The following is a 16,269-nucleotide window of genomic DNA, read 5'->3' as shown; positions in this document are numbered from 1 at the left end:
AGGGTTTGATTGTCGATAAATTTGGCAAGGGAAATGCTGTGAAATTTTTCCTTGAAGACTTGCCTCAATGTATTTTAGAGAAGGATACATTAGAGGTTTCTAATCTTTTTAAATGAGAAATCAACAATAACAAAATTTATCATTATTTGCAAAGGTAAAGGCATTTTCTCTCCTGATTTTCTGCTAATAAAACTGTTAAGAATGTTAATCCAGTCAAAATCAAAATGCGAAAAACTTTCATCAATTTGCAATTTACTTCACAGTTTTGCGCAACATGATCGTTTTATTAACTTTTTGATCCAAAATTTTCATTTTAATTTTTACAAAAATTCAAAAACATTATAGAATCAAAAAATCCATCTCACCAATTTTTTTTTTTAAAAGACATCTTGATCTTGGACATGAGAAAAATAGCATATTATCATTTGTGATTATTAATAATTTATTATAATCAACGTCGGTCAAAATAGTGGCACGCGATTACTCCCTCAAATCTTATTAACATGGGTCCCTGAAATCTCGGCGTGTTTATAGTTTGCCTAACGTCTCCACGCTTCCTTTCTTTACCATCTGTGGGCAGTCTTGGTTTCATCTCTGTCCCCATTTCACACTGTTCTACTGATAAGAACTAGATCTTCACACCAAGTCGCGAAACGCCACTCTCTCTCTCTCTCTCTCTCTCTCTGCTCGTATCTTATGATCACCAGTATTGGAGTTAACAGTATGATTACCAGGAAACCCACTTTAAAATTCTTCTATTGGGCCCTCACCATTCTCCTCGTACTGAGTTTCAATGCTGTTGTAAAGGCCTCTGACGTAGCCCCAGATGCTCAGGACACCGAAGATTTAGAGGGTATTGAAGAATTACTAGCAGTGGACGAAGAAGTAGAGAAGGAAGCAGAAGGGGGTAGTGGGGTGAAGTCATCGGAAGCGGACGTTTTAACCAAGGCCCAAAGAATCGTTCTTGAGCTCAACAATGACAACACCAAGAGGGTTATTGATGGTTTTGAGTTCGTTCTGGTTCTGGGGTATGCGCCGTGGTGTCCTAGGAGTGCTGAATTAATGCCCCAATTTGCAGAGGCTGCGACTTTACTGAAGGAATTGGGAAGCCCTCTTCAAATGGCGAAGCTTGATGCTGATAGGTATCCTAAGTCTGCTTCGCTCCTTGGGATCAAAGGTTTCCCCACTATGCTTCTGTTTGTTAATGGTAGCTCCCAAGTGTACTCAGGTGGTTTCACAGCGTAAGATGTTAACCCTATCCCTTCAATTAGATCATCACACCAATATCTCCCTTAAACACAGGATGTGCTAATTTCAGTTAGTTAGCTGTATGCCTGTATATATTCTGAATGTTTCCTTTTTTCACTAAGAATTGTGCTGCAAGCTTTTGCCTGGTGTCTATCTGGTTTATATAATCTGGAAATTTCACCAATGTAGACTGATTTTAGCAATCTAGAAATTTATGCCTGCTTCCGGAGGTTTACATCATAAGATGTTAATTTTGTCACTATAAGCTCGTGGTGCCAATTATGTTCTTGAACTCTGAATCTGCATACTTTAGATAGTTAGATGTCTATACGATTTTTGTTTTTATTATGTATGAGAATTATGCATTTTTAAGTCTTTTGGGCTGAAAACATTTGCCTGGCATGCGTAGCTTTTGTTTGTCATTGGTCTTTCCCAAGTGCATTCTGTTGATTTCACTGTGCACTATGCATTTCTGACAGTTAGGACTTCATTCTCAACTATACCATTGTAATAATAGTTTGTTCTGGAAATGTTTGCCCAGTATCTCCGTGGTTTATTTTACCTCTTATCTTCAATGTAGACGAATCAGTTTATCTGGAATAATGCTTTCAAAGCATTGATAACTATATATTGATCAGTCTATTATATTGCTTGTGTATCTTGAAATGTGTATCTAGTATTTTTTTCCCTCTATGTCTCAGGTAGGTGTGTCTATATGGATGTTTTTTCAGAATTACATCATTTTAACACTGGTTTGTCAGTTTATGCTGGAAATATTAGACTGGTTCCTCTAGAAACTTCTTCCATGTAGACTAAACGATTTAGCCAGGACAATATTCTCAAAGCACACACATACATATCATTATAATGATGGTCAATCAAATCTGTTGTATAACTCATCTAGTGATTCTTGGTTGATGCTTTCAGGGATGATATAGTGATATGGACGAGAAAGAAGACCAGCACACCCGTCATTAGAATAAGCTCTGTCTCAGAGGCAGAACAATTTCTTAAGAAGTATCATACATTTGTCATTGGTCTGTTTGATAAATTTGAGGTAAACGATACAATTTATGAAGAATTCTGAGGCTACCAGATCAGTGATACTGATTTAAAAGAGGATAGATTGAGTGAAATTTGTCTATTATTGATATCTAATGCCGCACTGATCATTTATTTGAATTACTCTTTCATTTTTATATCTTTTGCTTGAACTAGCAGTTGAACTGGGGACCTCAAAATTTTATTTTCATTGCCTTATCATGAAGACCTAATCTATCGGTCATTTCTATATCTTAAATAGTAGAAGTGAGAGACACGACGGAAAGAAACGAAATTGCAGTTTTTCTTTGGTTCAGAAGAAAAAAGGTTTAGATTATAAAAGGTTGAAGAATAAAGATGAAGAAAGAAGGTCCAAATTTTTGTATTCACAAGGTCTCTGGGGACACATGACTTTCCAATTTGAAAATTTTCCTTTCCATTCCATTCCGCAAACAGACTAGCCCTTGGTTGGCTGTACTGAGGATGTTTTCATAATATACATTCAGTTGTTTTCCAGTTGCTTATAGATGCAATAGCTTACAGTATTATTTAAATATATGCAGGATGAAATGTAGTGGTGTTTACTGTTTATTTATTCACATTTTCTTTGATCAATATCAGGCATGGGATTTAAATTTTAGACTTATTTTGGATGGGGTTGGAGGTTTCTAGTCTGATTAATAATTATTTTGCTGATGTCAATAAAGAACTAGCATTTTATAGCTACTCCTTATATTTAGCAATTTCATGGATTTTGCATATTTAGTGGAGCTACATATTAATTTATAATTGGCACTGTGTTGATCAGAAAAAGCTGTTTTTCTGCCAAGAAAAATGCAGTGGTGCAATAATTTATTCTTTTTTATTAAAAATCTCAGGGTTCTGACTATGAAGAATTTGTTAAAGCTGCAAAGTCCGATAATGAAACCCAGTTTGTTGAAGTGAATAAGGCTGAGCTAGCCAAAGTTCTTTTTCCAGATCTCAAACATTCTGATCGTTTTCTTGGCATTGTTAAAAGCGAGCCTGAAAGATATACTGCATATGGTGAGTTTGTAATTGGTTTCAATGATTGTTTTTCAATTGGTTCTGGTGTCTTTGCATCAAAAAGTAAAACTGCAGATATTCTGGTTCTCATTAGAAGCGTATAGATATTTAGTGCTTGGAATTTATGCTGCTGAGTTATTCCTGGATTTTACATTGAACTGTTACGCATTCATATCAATCAGGCTCATTTAAATATGGTGAAAAGTGAAAACTATATTACAAGGCATTTTTATATACATAAACTTTTGCTCTGAACCATCCGTTTTTCCCCTAATTATACCATTTGTTCTGTTGTTATTATTATTATTATTATTATTATTGCTTTTTTTGGAAGGATAATTGTTCAGAACTTCCTTCAACAATTAGGCTTTCTGTCTTTGTAGATGGAACCTTCAGCATGGATAAAATGTTGGAGTTTTTGGACTACAATAAGTTTCCATTAGTGACAAAACTGACACAGATGAATTCTATGAGAGTCTACTCCAGCCCAGTCAAGCTTCAGGTTGCATATATTTTTAAATTCCTTTTTAAAATGGATTTTTTTATCTTTTCTTTTTCATTCACGTTCAGTTTTGGGCATTTTCTTCTTTCGCTAGACTTTCATGTTAATATTACTGCAATGCGATCTACATCTGATATTAAGCACTCCACTATCCGTACAAAGTATTACATATGGACCAAGATTGTTTGCCTCCACCTATCATGATAATTAGCTACTATAATCTCTTTCAAGTTCTGTTGCAAATGAATTTTCCTTATTCACCGGCAGCCAGTAAAGCTGCCTCTTTTTTTAATGTTTTGGCTTCCTTTTCTCTAAAATTAGTCTGTGAACATGCAGCATTCTAGTTTGAGCAATTGATTTAATAATTCAAGACCTCAAGATGGAGTTTTGTCTTCGTAATTCCAAATAAGAATAAATACATTTATAAAAAGGAAGCAGTAACCTGCATAATGATGCAATAGCCTGCATAATGATGCAAAACATTGGCAATATAATCATACTATTTGAAGTATCTGCTCCTGTGAAAATAAAAAAAATTCGTATTTTAACTTCTTGCCATGGATTTGGCCTCAGGATAGATACTTGATGCTTAATAAATGATTCTAACACTAGGTAAAAGGAACTGCAACTCTGATAACTTGTTGACAAGAACTTGTTAGACGCTAGATTAATCTGAATAACCAAAGAAAGATCAAAATTGTTTATTCTCAAAGTTCAAGAAGTCTCTAATATCTGGAGGAATGCCTACAGTGAAATTTAGGAAATTTTGAGGCACCAAGGGATGTGCTAAAACTTGTGTGAAGCATGTACCAACTTGTGGCGTCTGTCTATGCTGCTGCTGATGCATAATAAATTTATTTCAGCAGAGTCTGTATTGGCTGCTGCTTTTTATATATAATTATTTATATTGTTGTTTAGATTAATAATAGTTGAAGTTAATTGTCTGTTATTATCTAGGTTTATGTCTTCACGAACAATGATGACTTCAAGAATCTTCTTGAGCCTCTTCAAGATGTTGCAAGGACTTTCAAGTCAAGGGTAGTTGCTCTGGCCTACGTTTGGAACCTCGAAACGATTTCATTCATCTTGGCTGTGAATCTTTTGGTATCTAATATATCTTCCAAATGCAGATCATGTTTATACATGTGGATATTAACGATGAGAATCTGGCAAAGCCCTTCCTAACATTGCTTGGTCTAGAAGAATCAAAACATACAGTGGTTAGTTTACATACTGAAAACAAGTATTTGTTGAGGTATTATTACTATTTTAGATAACTCTAGCAACCTAAAACTCATGCGGTTTGTTTCTCGGTGTGCCTAATAGGTTGCTGCATTTGAGAATGGAGGGAGGTCAAAGTTTTTGTTGGAATCAAAACCGACGAGAAGCAATATTGAAGTAAGTTTCTGTCCATATAAATTATCCTTCCATTGATTAATTACCAGGGAAACTTAACTAGATGCATTGACACCCCCCACCACAAAAAAAAAAAAAAAAAATTTTGCCCCCAAATTGATAAGGCCGCAGTCAAAACCGCACAATATTACAAGCAAATCAGGAAACAATTGAACGTGAAGAGTCCTTGCACCCTAGCAGTGTATCATTAAAAATTCTAATATTAAAACTATCATTATCCTCTTGATGACCGCCCCCCCCGGGCAAAAAAAAAAAAAAAGAATTTAGCTGCAAGCCAAAATGACATCTTCCTCTTTTCTTTTTTCAGGAGTTCTGTAACAAACTTGTGGATGGTTCTCTGTCACCATACTTCAAATCACAGCCAATACCAGATAACGTAAGTTTGTTTACATATTTTTTACAATAGAATTTTCTCTATGAATGTGCATTAGTGAAGCGGTTAACATCATTTATAACCCTTTGGTTCATTTAAAAAGCAGCCTGTGTCCCTTCTATTGTATGTAAAATGTTCCTATTACAATAGTTAGGTAGTTTTATCCCAAGACTGAATCTGGGTCAATCTCTTCAATTGATCTCCTTGTTATTGCAGACAAACGCTAGTGTCCATGTTGTTGTGGGGAAAACTCTTGATGACATGGTTCTGAACAGCGAGAAAAGTGTGCTTCTAGAGGTTTGCAAAGTTCTCATATTTATACCATCTACTTGTGATTAAACTTCAAATGTTTTCAGGAAAAAAAAAAAAAGAAAGTAAATACTGCTTGTACAGCTGAGACGTGTCATTTTCTGTAAGCCATGTGTGATTTATAAGTCATGAGTCTACTGGTGCTGATGGAAGCAACTATCCTATTGTAAACTATATGCTTAACTTGAGCTGTGATGAATTCTCAGGGCTGTTTGTCTAAGCTTAAAAGAAAAGTGATTTTTATTAAACCAAAAATGAAGGATTTATTGAAAGAACCTTAAGCTAAACATGACTACATGAGGGATGTGGTGAAAAATATAAAAATAAAAATCTGTCTTTTAGCTTATTTTGGATTAGCATATCAAAATAAAGTGAAAACATATTTCCCAACAAATCTCTCATATTTAGTTTAATCAAAATATTTTTTTTTTAATTTAAACAAACAGGCAATCAATTTTACACTATATGATTTAGAATTCTTTAAGTTTTAGTTTTTTTCCCCAGCCAGTATGACAAGGCATGTATTGACCCGGCTTCTAGATGGAGCTTGTGTTAACTTATTGTGACTGTAAAATAGGTATTTGCACCTTGGTGTATCAATTGTGAGGCCACAAGCAAACAAGTAGAGAAGTTGGCTAAGCACTACAAAGGATCAAGTAATCTAATGTTTGCAAGAATAGATGCTTCAGCTAATGAACACCCAAAACTGCAAGTAAGTGCCATCAAAACTATTATTGGTCTTAGCTTATTTTATGACATGAAAAGACAATAAAGAACTAATGAAGAACTTTTTTATGGAATTTTAGAATGCTGGCAATTTGTTATATCTATCTACTGGAGACCTTTTACAATGTTGACAAAAATTCTACTGGCAATTTGTTTTTATCCAAGACAGATGACTAAAAAAGTCTATATTCTCACTTTACAACAACAATAACAACAAGCCTTTATCCCACTAGGTAGGGTCGGCTATATGGATTGCAAGACGCTATTGTGCTCTATCATTTATCAAGTTTTTAGGAATATTATTAATTAAGAGATCGTGTTCAACAACTTCCAAGAGTGTTCTCTTAAGCCTTCCTCTACCCCTCTTAATCGGATTCAAAGTTATATGTTCCACTTTTCTCATTGGTGCCTCCCTTGGTCTTCTTTGTACATGCCCAAACCCTCTCAACCGATTTTCTATCATTTTTTCTTCAATAGGTGATACCTTCACTTTTTCGCATACGTGCTCATTTCGAATTTTATCTTTTCGTGTATGTCCGCACATCCATCGTAACATTCTCATCTCTATTATTCCAACTTTATGCTCTTGCTGTCCCGTTAGAGCTCAGCATTCACTACTATATAACATTGCCGGTTTGATAGCAGTGCGATAAAACTTTCTTTAAGTTTATTAGGCACCTTACGGTCACAAATAACTCCTTTAGCTTTTCTCTAATTAAACCATCCAGCTTGAATCTTATGTGAAATATCTCCACTGATTTCGCCATCATTTTGAATAATCGCTCTCAAATATCTAAACTTTTTCATTTGATGTATAATTTGATCTCTCAATTTCACTTCCAAATTATTGTCGGATAGTCTCTTACTAAATTTACAATATAAATATTCCGTCTTACTCCTACTCAGATGGAAACCTTTCGACTCTAATGTCCTCTTCCATAATTCAAGTTTGCAATTAACTTCTTCTCTTGTCTTTGCTATAAGAACTATATCATCCACGAAGAGCATACATTTGGAAATTTTCTCTTGAATATGTTCCGTCAAAACATTTAAGATCAAGTTAAACAGATAAGGACTTAGAGATAATCCCTGATGTAATCCAATCTTTATAGGAAAATCCTTTATTTGACCACTAGGTGTTCTTATACTAGTTTTTACCTCCTCATACATATCTTGTATAGCTTTAATATAAGCAATCCGTACTCTCTTTTTTTCCAACGCTTTCCAAAGCACTTCTCTTGGTATATGATCATAAGCTTTTTTCAAATCAATAAAAACCATGTGTAAATCTTTATTTTTACAACAATACTTTTTTATTAATCCTCTTAATAGATAAATCGTCTCTATATTCTCACTTTAACAACAATTAATTTTATATTGATTTTTGTTTGTAAATTATATTTTTCAATGGTCCTTGTGTGTGATTTTACTCTCTTTTTTTTTATTAATATCATAGTTCCAAGGTGTGGAGAAATAATATAAAACTACAAGATTTTGTCATATTAAAATCGACAAAGATACCTTTCGTTCCTATATGTAAAGTTTTCTAAAATCTTTTTTTGTCTTTAAATATAAAAGGTTAGCATATTTTTTAATGAATGGACCATTATACTCTTTTTAGATTAAATTGAAAAGAGAAAAAGATAAATACTGTCATTAATTTACTTTAAAAAAATATTCATTTTTCATTTACAATAATTAAGGGTAAAATTAAAATGTTACTATATTTTTAATTAGATAAACAACTTTTATTGGTTTGCGTGATTCGGTAAAAAATATTTTATATGTAGAGACAAAAGAAGTATATTGCAAGGTTATATCTATCTTCTAACAATGGATTGTTGCTTTGATGAGTTAGGTGAATGATTATCCAACTCTCCTACTTTACAGAGCAAGTGATAAGACCAATCCGGTAATTATTTCCTAACTAGAGTTAGAATTTTTGTTCATGAATTGAAGATCTGTGACTTATAATAATTCTGTTTTCTGCAGATCAAACTTTCTTCAAAATCTAGTTTGAAAGAATTGGCTGCATCCATCAACAAGCATTTAAAAGTCAAGGATCAAACCGTCAAAGATGAATTATAGGAGATAGAAAATATTTTTTTGTAAGAGAAAAAATATCATCAAGAGGGAAAATGTTACATGGAAAAAATCAAGGAAAAGGAGAGAATGATGGAAACTTAGACATTTAAAGGCTTATGCTTGAGTATTTTTTATTTTTTTTTTCTTCTTATCCTGAGACTGTGGGTTGGTCTGATGTATTTTCAATTGGCTGAATCCATGACTGTAAAAGCATGAGCTTATTGCCAAAATGCAAAAGCTAGACGGATAAATTATAAAGTGGATATACTTGAGAGTTAGAGCTGAACGTCAGAGTAATGTCATTATATCATGTAGTTTTGCCAAAGCCCATATCAGTCAATGAACCTTAGGCTGGGACCATTTTGAGTGCTTGCAATCATGTGAGGAAATATTGCAATGCTTAATTTCTCAGATTAATCCAATATATTAATATATTGAATACTTTTCTTCTTAGACCATCGGATTTTCAGAAGTAAAACAATGAAAATGACCACTGGAAGCAAGTAAAAGAAACCATTAAATCATAATATGACGTATTTGGAATGAAAATTGTAATGATGACATCAAGTCATCAAAAGTTGCTAGATGAGATTTAAGAAACCAGGGGTTTAATTTTTTTTTATTTATAAAAAAGATGAAATGCAGATTTCAGATTTTTCAATTCTCTTATTTTTCTTCTTGCACAGAACTTTACAGAAGGAAAGAGAACACAAATCGAAAGAAACTTACAAGGTACTAAAACTCTAAACGGTCGAGATAGTGGTTTTAAGAATTAATGGTTTAAATTGTGGTTGAATTGAAGTCAATCTAGTCAAGATTAACTCATAACGATTACACGTATGTAATCTAACAAATTGAACCAGGGGCTGAGTTTTACTACCTAGAAGTACTGAAGAAGTTTCTAAACACCTTGGATTTGAGAATTAAATTGCACGTGGTTAAGAAGTAGTGAATGAGGCTTTCTTTTATATTATTCTGTAATAGCTTTAACAGAACTTGTTACGGTAACCTTTTTCTTAGTCTCCTACCTCGTAAGTAAGAGAAGAGACTCTTTAAATGGTGATAAACATGGAAATTATAGGGCTTATGCTGAACTTAAAAGGCACAGACAGTTCAAAGAAAGACTATTGTGTTGCATTACCAACTCCTTTCCTTTGTGTTGTGTACAACGTAAGATTCACTATTCAGAACCCACAAACACACCACTTCCTAATCAAGATTGAGAAAGTTACGCATCATATTGAAGTGGAGTATATAGATCAAGAACAGACCAAGATCAAAGATTTCAAGCAAAACCTTCAACCAAAGTTGGTCTCTTACCTTCCTTCTCTTTCTCTTCCTCGTCGGCGTCATTACTAGTCTTGATATCATCTTCAAGACCCAATCCTTGCAAAGAATCCACGCATGCTTTCCCCTCCTCTCCCAATATCTCTCCCTCTCCCCCTACAATTACCTTGTCCCTCACCTCTTCCCAATCACAAACCTTAACTTCGTCGGCACCAGTTTCAATCCCCTTCACGACGGCGCAGGGTCCCTCTGGTTCACTCTCCGCCATGACTCCGATGACCACATCCGAAGCGTCCTTTCCGGTGGGCCAAGGATCCTTCACACAAGCTGCATCGTCATCGTCAGCAGATAAAACAGAGGTTGCCCGCGATTTCACGGCGAAAGCGGCTTTGAAGAAGGCTTCTCTGATGGATTCCGGAGGAAGAGCACATTCTTCGAGGCCAGCATCTTCAATACGCGGAGGTAGGATCTGGTGCTCCATGATCAGAGCTCGATTATGAAAACCCTTGATTTTCCCAAGACGGTAGCTCAAAAATATAGACGGTGTGGTCCTGGCTCATCCTCGCTCATGTATCCCGAAGGGATCAGGTCGGTGCTGGGTGACTCATGGGCCCTAAGTTGGGCTCGGACTGTGGATACATTGGAGCCATTGGGCTTCGAACATGCGAAAACTCTTGGACCCAAGATGGTCCGACCCATACACAAAGGGGCTTGTAGATTCATATAATACCTAAGAATTTCTGTCAGGGTAGACATCTTTCAATTAATTGTCATGCACGAGGACTATGGTTGGGATCCCTAACTATTTGTTTAAGTGATGTGAACTTCTATCATTCATCAATTTTAGTTGATAGAAGTCTTTTATGTTCTTACTTTAGTAGCATTTAAAGGATTTAAGGGCTTGAAAATTGAGTAACATCTACCTGCTTCTTGATCTCAATTGCGATATTTGGCATCAGTAATCTTCCTTAAGGTAATGCTTATATAAGTAGATTTGAATTTAGATCTTAAATTTAAAATTTATTATTTGAATAGTATAATAAATGCTAAATTCAAAGGCAACAATCAAGGGAGAGGGGAAATGAAAATGGATTTGGATTATAATAACTAACATTTTAAATAACTATTTGACTGAAAAAACATTTCAGATGACTGGGGTGTAAATAGATATAAAATTATAAAAAAAATCTGATAAAACATATATTTGGAGCTTTGAATCAAATCCAAATTCATAAATTTTTATAAATCTAAATGATAAGTTTGGCTTAAATTCATATCCAAAGTTCCCTCCCCATATATGAAACCCTGATATTTCAAATTGATTCATGTATTTATATTGGCATCGTGTCATATATTAATATTTGCCAATACTTTTTTAATATATATCCATAGAGTATTGAAATACTATTTTTTATTTTTTAAAAAAATTAATTTTTGATACGTATCCGATACTTCTATATTGTAAATTGATACTGTAAAGCTAATATTTTAAATTTATTTTTTAAAAATTAAATTCGTTAAATGAGGGGATAATTTTTTTTTTCTAATATATTTTTGTGATTTGCTTTTAAAGTTAAAAATTGAATTTTCCTTAAAAAAAATAAGTTTTAGATATAATGAAAAAGATAAAAATTATATATTTTATTATAAAAGTAGGACATAATCTTTTGGTATATAGACCCTAAATAGTAAACTATTAGTAGAGATTATAGATGGTAGGCAATTAGACAAATATTGAATAAAAGTATAATTAATGATTATGTTTTGTTTGGTATTACTATAAAAACTTTTTATGTCTGTTAGCTTGGTTATTTTTTAAATTGAAACTATATTTTGAATATTTTTTATGATATATACTCACTCTATTAAAAATGTAAGATATTTTTAAATGAATCTCATCTTTAATAAAATAATTACATATCTTTAAACTAACTTTATAATTTCATATTTATTCCTATTTAATAGGGTGTTTCAATTTAAAATAAATATAAAATAATTTATTCAATAAGGGCACTTTTAAGAAAAATAATGATCACATTTTGAAAGACTAAAAATGTTTTACATTTTTTAACATTCAACCCCTCAAAAAATGCTTTACATTTTTAAACAAAGAAAATATATATATATATATATATATATATGTACTAGAAACATATCATATCTTATACTTTTAAAAATGAAAGTATTGACATATCATATACACGTATTAGTATTTGTACGTGATAACTCCTTACATCCAAATGTAACCTGAATTTAATTTTAAAAAAATCAAATTCATTTATGGTGTGTTTGAATGGATGAAAATTTAGATTTAAACTAAATCTCCTATTTAGATATTTAAGAGGCTATGTCAAATCCAAATTCATGTTTTTTTATAATTTTAAATTCTATCTAAATTTTATTTATTTAAAATTTTAATTATTCCAATCGTCTCATTTTCTTAATTTTTTATTATTGGTGTCTTTATTATTTTGACCACTCCTTATCTCGTTCTTATCCATTGAAAAATAAAAATATACTTATCTCTTTTAATCTCTCAATTCTAATATTTATCTCAATTCATTTTTCTTTCACTTTTAAAAGTTTACATCATCCGACATCAATGATTTTGAATATATCAATTTTAAATTTTAAATTTAAATTCAAATCTATTAATCTTAACATTACCATATGAAATTTCTATGAATACATAATTTTGAAAAATTTTGAATTTAATAAGAAAGGAAAGACTCTGAAAGATTTTTTTTTTTTTTGGTTACAATCTCAAACTAAACTTTTTTTCTTGGGTGGGGAGTAGAATTTCACCCCATACTTCCAGTAATTTAGCCTGTTTAATTATTTTCAATAAACTATCACCACTTGAACTGTTTTTCCTTTATGGATTATTTAGAACAACTAACTGGAGAAAATGAAAGAAACAGACAGAGAAATGGACAACGCCTACCGTCCTACTCATGCACCATTTAGTAACATATAACCTCGAATCTATTGTAATAAGCAAGCACAACTTAACCAGAATCCTCAGTATACAATGGATGAAATGTGGTAAAAAAGAGTTTTGATACAAATATCAAGTTTGATACTAGAAAAAGTGAAAGGCACAAAAGTTAGACCACTAATGATTAACAAAAAAATAAGTAGAAATCATAAATTGTCCTCAATTTTTCCACAGTAAACAATGTAGCTGACTAATGACTGAACAATTTGAAGGGAAGCAAGTAGAGGAAGCAGGTCCAAGAACTCTGAATTCAGCACTCACAGCCTGTAGACCTTTGTTGCCGTCCACCAGCACCAACATCAACTGTATCAGGCAGGTATCTGTCACAATCAACAACAACATGTCAAAACAAATGTCCAGCAAGGGCATTCACCACCGCCTATACTCAAGACTATTCATTTAAATCTTCAAACGAGTTGGACCCTCAATAATGAATGCATTAAAACTGTCAAGGGTAATTTTACGCAGAGTTCTACTTTTTGAATATTCAAGTTGTGTTACCATTAATATTTGTGTCACACTTTAATAATCAAAATATAAGAGCGGGAATTAAAGTGCTTTTGATAATGTACGACCCGGATCTTCTAAGGTATCACTTCAACTGAAATAACGAAAGAACAAGAGCATAAGAGGTTGGTCCCGCCTCTACCCTTTTAGATCTCACAAAAGTGAAATCAAACCTCTCTCTTTCTCACTCCAGAAAATTCTGGTATAATGGCGAGCAAGCTAAAGTTCTCCATAGAGTTACAGACAAGTAAATGAAACTTGAACCCTGATATCTTCAGGCCAAGAAAATAAAAAGAATCCTGATATCCTTAACTTGTTAACGTAAAGAAATGGACATCACTTTTTTGCAGTAAAATGCCAACCCCATGCTAACACCATGCAATAAATCGGGACTGCTCTTGATAAAATGGACTAATTATTGTCATATTAGGAGTATTTGCATATTTTACAGAGAAAGAAACCAAACTGACAACTTTCAACACATGTCAATTCGCCAATTGATCATAGCCATATTAGCAAGGCTATTTATTCTTCACATAGTGCCTCAGATAAGCTGATTTTCTATAACAGTCTTAAAAGACAGCACCTTAAGACCAATTAGCGCGCCATTTTTTTAAAACACATGTTAAATTGGGTGAAGTCCATTAAACACATTACCCGTCATTACTGAATGCATTTAGATGAAAAGGATTAAAACTGGTTTTTTGACTGATTTTATTAGTTGTTTACCACAGAAAATCTTTTGACAAGTCAGTTTGTAGAGTCAAAAAACCTGAAACCATGACTAATTCACTGGTTCACAGTCTGATTTTTTAACCATGGTAAAATTATGCACAAGGTCACAAATAATTACATGCAAAAGTAAAGATCAAAATTCGGAATTACTCACACTTCTTCTTCAGGTTCATTCTTGAGTGCATTTTTGGCTATACACTGGAAAGCAGCCTCTACATTAAATCCTTCTTTTGCAGAGGTCTCAAAGTATGGAATGTTTCCCTTGGAAGCACACCATGCTTTTGCTTTCTTCTCAGAAACCTGCAACAACAGATATTGAAGACATTGCAGTCAAGTAAAATCAAACACCAGTAAGACACCAAAACCAGAAGAGAAAAAGTGTTTAAATCTTCTCTGAACTCCAGCAGGAAGCCTATTCATTCCAGATAATTCAGTTATATGGCTAGTTTCATGGATTATCAGAAGCAAACATGCCATGAAGGGAGAAGAAACTTACAACTCGGCTATTACCACCATCAACATCTATTTTGTTTCCCAAGACAACGAATGGGAAGTTTTCTGGGTCAGATGGACTAGCCTGTAAAATCACATGCTTGTGAGAATCAATCGCTGGTAATTTAATTATGCCAAGTTTCTTACAATCCTGGAGCCCAAAGATTAGCAGCCACCTGTATAAGAAATTCTTCACGCCAGTGGTTGAGATTATCAAAAGATTTCATGACATTTACGTCATAAACAAGGACACAGCAGTCTGCACCACGGTAGAAAGCAACACCAAGACTCTGAAACCTCTCTTGACCAGCAGTATCCCATATCTACACATAGAGGGAGACATTCATTGAGAAAACACTTTTTCCTTGAGAAACACTCAGTGAATAAAAGGATAACTTTCAAAAAATAATACAACATACAATCATGAGCTGACTTTAAATAGATAATGAAATAGAAAAACTTAAAAGGGCAGAGCAACACTTTTTTCTGAAATGACACATTCATCCTGGAAGACTGTGCAAGCTTCCAGAAGAAAAATTCTACTGAGTTGGAAAATTGATCATATTGTTATCCAAAAAGGTAATAACATTTTCATGTCCTTCACCTGCAATGTGAACAGCCTATCTTCAAATTGAACTTCCTTGGTGAGAAAATCAGCACCAATGGTAGCCTTATATTGATTACTGAACTTACGGTTCACATACCTAGATACAAAAACATTAATGATCATAACAATCCTAATACAATTCAAATACAGGGATATTCATCAAATACTTCCGACAGTTAAAAAAAAGGGTTTCGGGCATACTGATTCATCAATGATGTTTTACCAACCCTGCAAAAGTCAAAGAAATGCCAATCAGAAAAGAAAGCGTGGTGATTAACTCAACAAACAATCGAATCCCACCTAGGTTATAAGTTTCAAAACACGGGCATACAGCACCTCACTGGCGTGATATATAATGAATCCATTTCATGCAATAATATACCCACTAAATCCCAAAAGATATTTCCTCAAACAAAATTTTATAAGCCAAACAGAAACTGGTTTCAAATGTCAAATTTATTATGTTATCAGGAGGATCTTCAAGCATTTGCTTATTATCTTTTCACGATTCAGATGGAAACGAGAACGATATGAAGGGGCAGTCCAGCAAATTTGATTAAGGTTTGCGTAAAACAAGCAATAAGCACAAACTTGACAAAACAAGCAACAAATCGGAGAATTCAATAAAATTATACACCCCAGGAAAGCAAAATAATAGTAATAACCATTTTTCTTTGTCGGTGTTAATCAAATTCAGAAGGAAATTAAAATTGAAAAAAACAAAAAAGGCGTACCCGCTGTCTCCGAGGATTATGACCTTCAATAACATTCGCCGGCGAGACGCCATGGATCAAAACGATAAGTGGAAATTTTACCCAAAAATGAAATATTGATAGCGGAAATTGGAAGAAAGAAATTGGGATTTGTGCCTCAAGAAATCTTTTGAAGGACAGATGGAG

General features: G+C 33.3%; 3 protein-coding genes across 3 annotated transcripts; 1 reads left to right on the top strand and 2 right to left on the bottom strand.

The window, feature by feature from the left end:
* The first annotated feature begins 528 nt into the window (after positions 1 to 528).
* Positions 529 to 9,022, top strand: LOC129288744 (protein disulfide isomerase-like 1-6). Its single transcript, XM_054925477.1, has 12 exons — positions 529 to 1,241; positions 2,176 to 2,305; positions 3,168 to 3,333; positions 3,717 to 3,835; positions 4,793 to 4,873; positions 4,966 to 5,055; positions 5,162 to 5,233; positions 5,559 to 5,627; positions 5,841 to 5,921; positions 6,511 to 6,645; positions 8,518 to 8,571; positions 8,652 to 9,022. The coding sequence occupies exons 1-12, from the start codon at positions 697 to 699 to the stop codon at positions 8,745 to 8,747; spliced, it is 1,638 nt and encodes a 545-aa protein (XP_054781452.1). The 5' UTR covers positions 529 to 696; the 3' UTR covers positions 8,748 to 9,022.
* Positions 9,023 to 9,856: 834 nt separating this feature from the next.
* On the bottom strand, positions 9,857 to 10,571 carry LOC129288747 (uncharacterized). The gene has a single exon (XM_054925479.1). The coding sequence runs from the start codon at positions 10,510 to 10,512 to the stop codon at positions 10,030 to 10,032; it is 483 nt and encodes a 160-aa protein (XP_054781454.1). The 5' UTR covers positions 10,513 to 10,571; the 3' UTR covers positions 9,857 to 10,029.
* A 2,422-nt stretch (positions 10,572 to 12,993) lies between these two features.
* Positions 12,994 to 16,269, bottom strand: LOC129287623 (ras-related protein Rab7). Its single transcript, XM_054923844.1, has 7 exons — positions 16,105 to 16,269; positions 15,572 to 15,598; positions 15,368 to 15,467; positions 14,940 to 15,086; positions 14,768 to 14,848; positions 14,426 to 14,571; positions 12,994 to 13,349 (listed from the first exon to the last, which is right to left on the bottom strand). Exons 1-7 carry the CDS (start codon positions 16,155 to 16,157, stop codon positions 13,280 to 13,282), a joined length of 624 nt encoding a protein of 207 aa, XP_054779819.1. The 5' UTR covers positions 16,158 to 16,269; the 3' UTR covers positions 12,994 to 13,279.

This window comes from Prosopis cineraria, unplaced genomic scaffold, assembly GCF_029017545.1.
Source record: "Prosopis cineraria cultivar Desert tree isolate PC_DT_omini unplaced genomic scaffold, ASM2901754v1 PC12, whole genome shotgun sequence".
Lineage (NCBI taxonomy): Eukaryota > Viridiplantae > Streptophyta > Magnoliopsida > Fabales > Fabaceae > Prosopis > Prosopis cineraria.
The sequence above is the reverse complement of the archived record's forward strand: the minus strand, read 5'-3'. Positions and strand labels throughout refer to the sequence as shown.

Bases quoted from the DNA above. Each gene is read 5' to 3' on its own strand.
- LOC129287623 (XM_054923844.1), bottom strand. From the start codon at position 16,157: ATGGCGTCTCGCCGGCGAATGTTATTGAAGGTCATAATCCTCGGAGAC. The intron at 15,087-15,367 runs GTGAAGGACATG...CTCTATGTGTAG, and splicing joins ATAGGCTGTTCACATTGCAG to ATATGGGATACTGCTGGTCA. The intron at 14,849-14,939 runs GTGGCTGCTAAT...GTGATTTTACAG, and splicing joins GTGAAGAATTTCTTATACAG to GCTAGTCCATCTGACCCAGA.
- LOC129288747 (XM_054925479.1), bottom strand. From the start codon at position 10,512: ATGGAGCACCAGATCCTACCTCCGCGTATTGAAGATGCTGGCCTCGAA.
- LOC129288744 (XM_054925477.1), top strand. From the start codon at position 697: ATGATCACCAGTATTGGAGTTAACAGTATGATTACCAGGAAACCCACT. The intron at 4,874-4,965 runs GTAGTTGCTCTG...TTCCAAATGCAG, and splicing joins CAAGGACTTTCAAGTCAAGG to ATCATGTTTATACATGTGGA. The intron at 5,628-5,840 runs GTAAGTTTGTTT...TTGTTATTGCAG, and splicing joins CACAGCCAATACCAGATAAC to ACAAACGCTAGTGTCCATGT.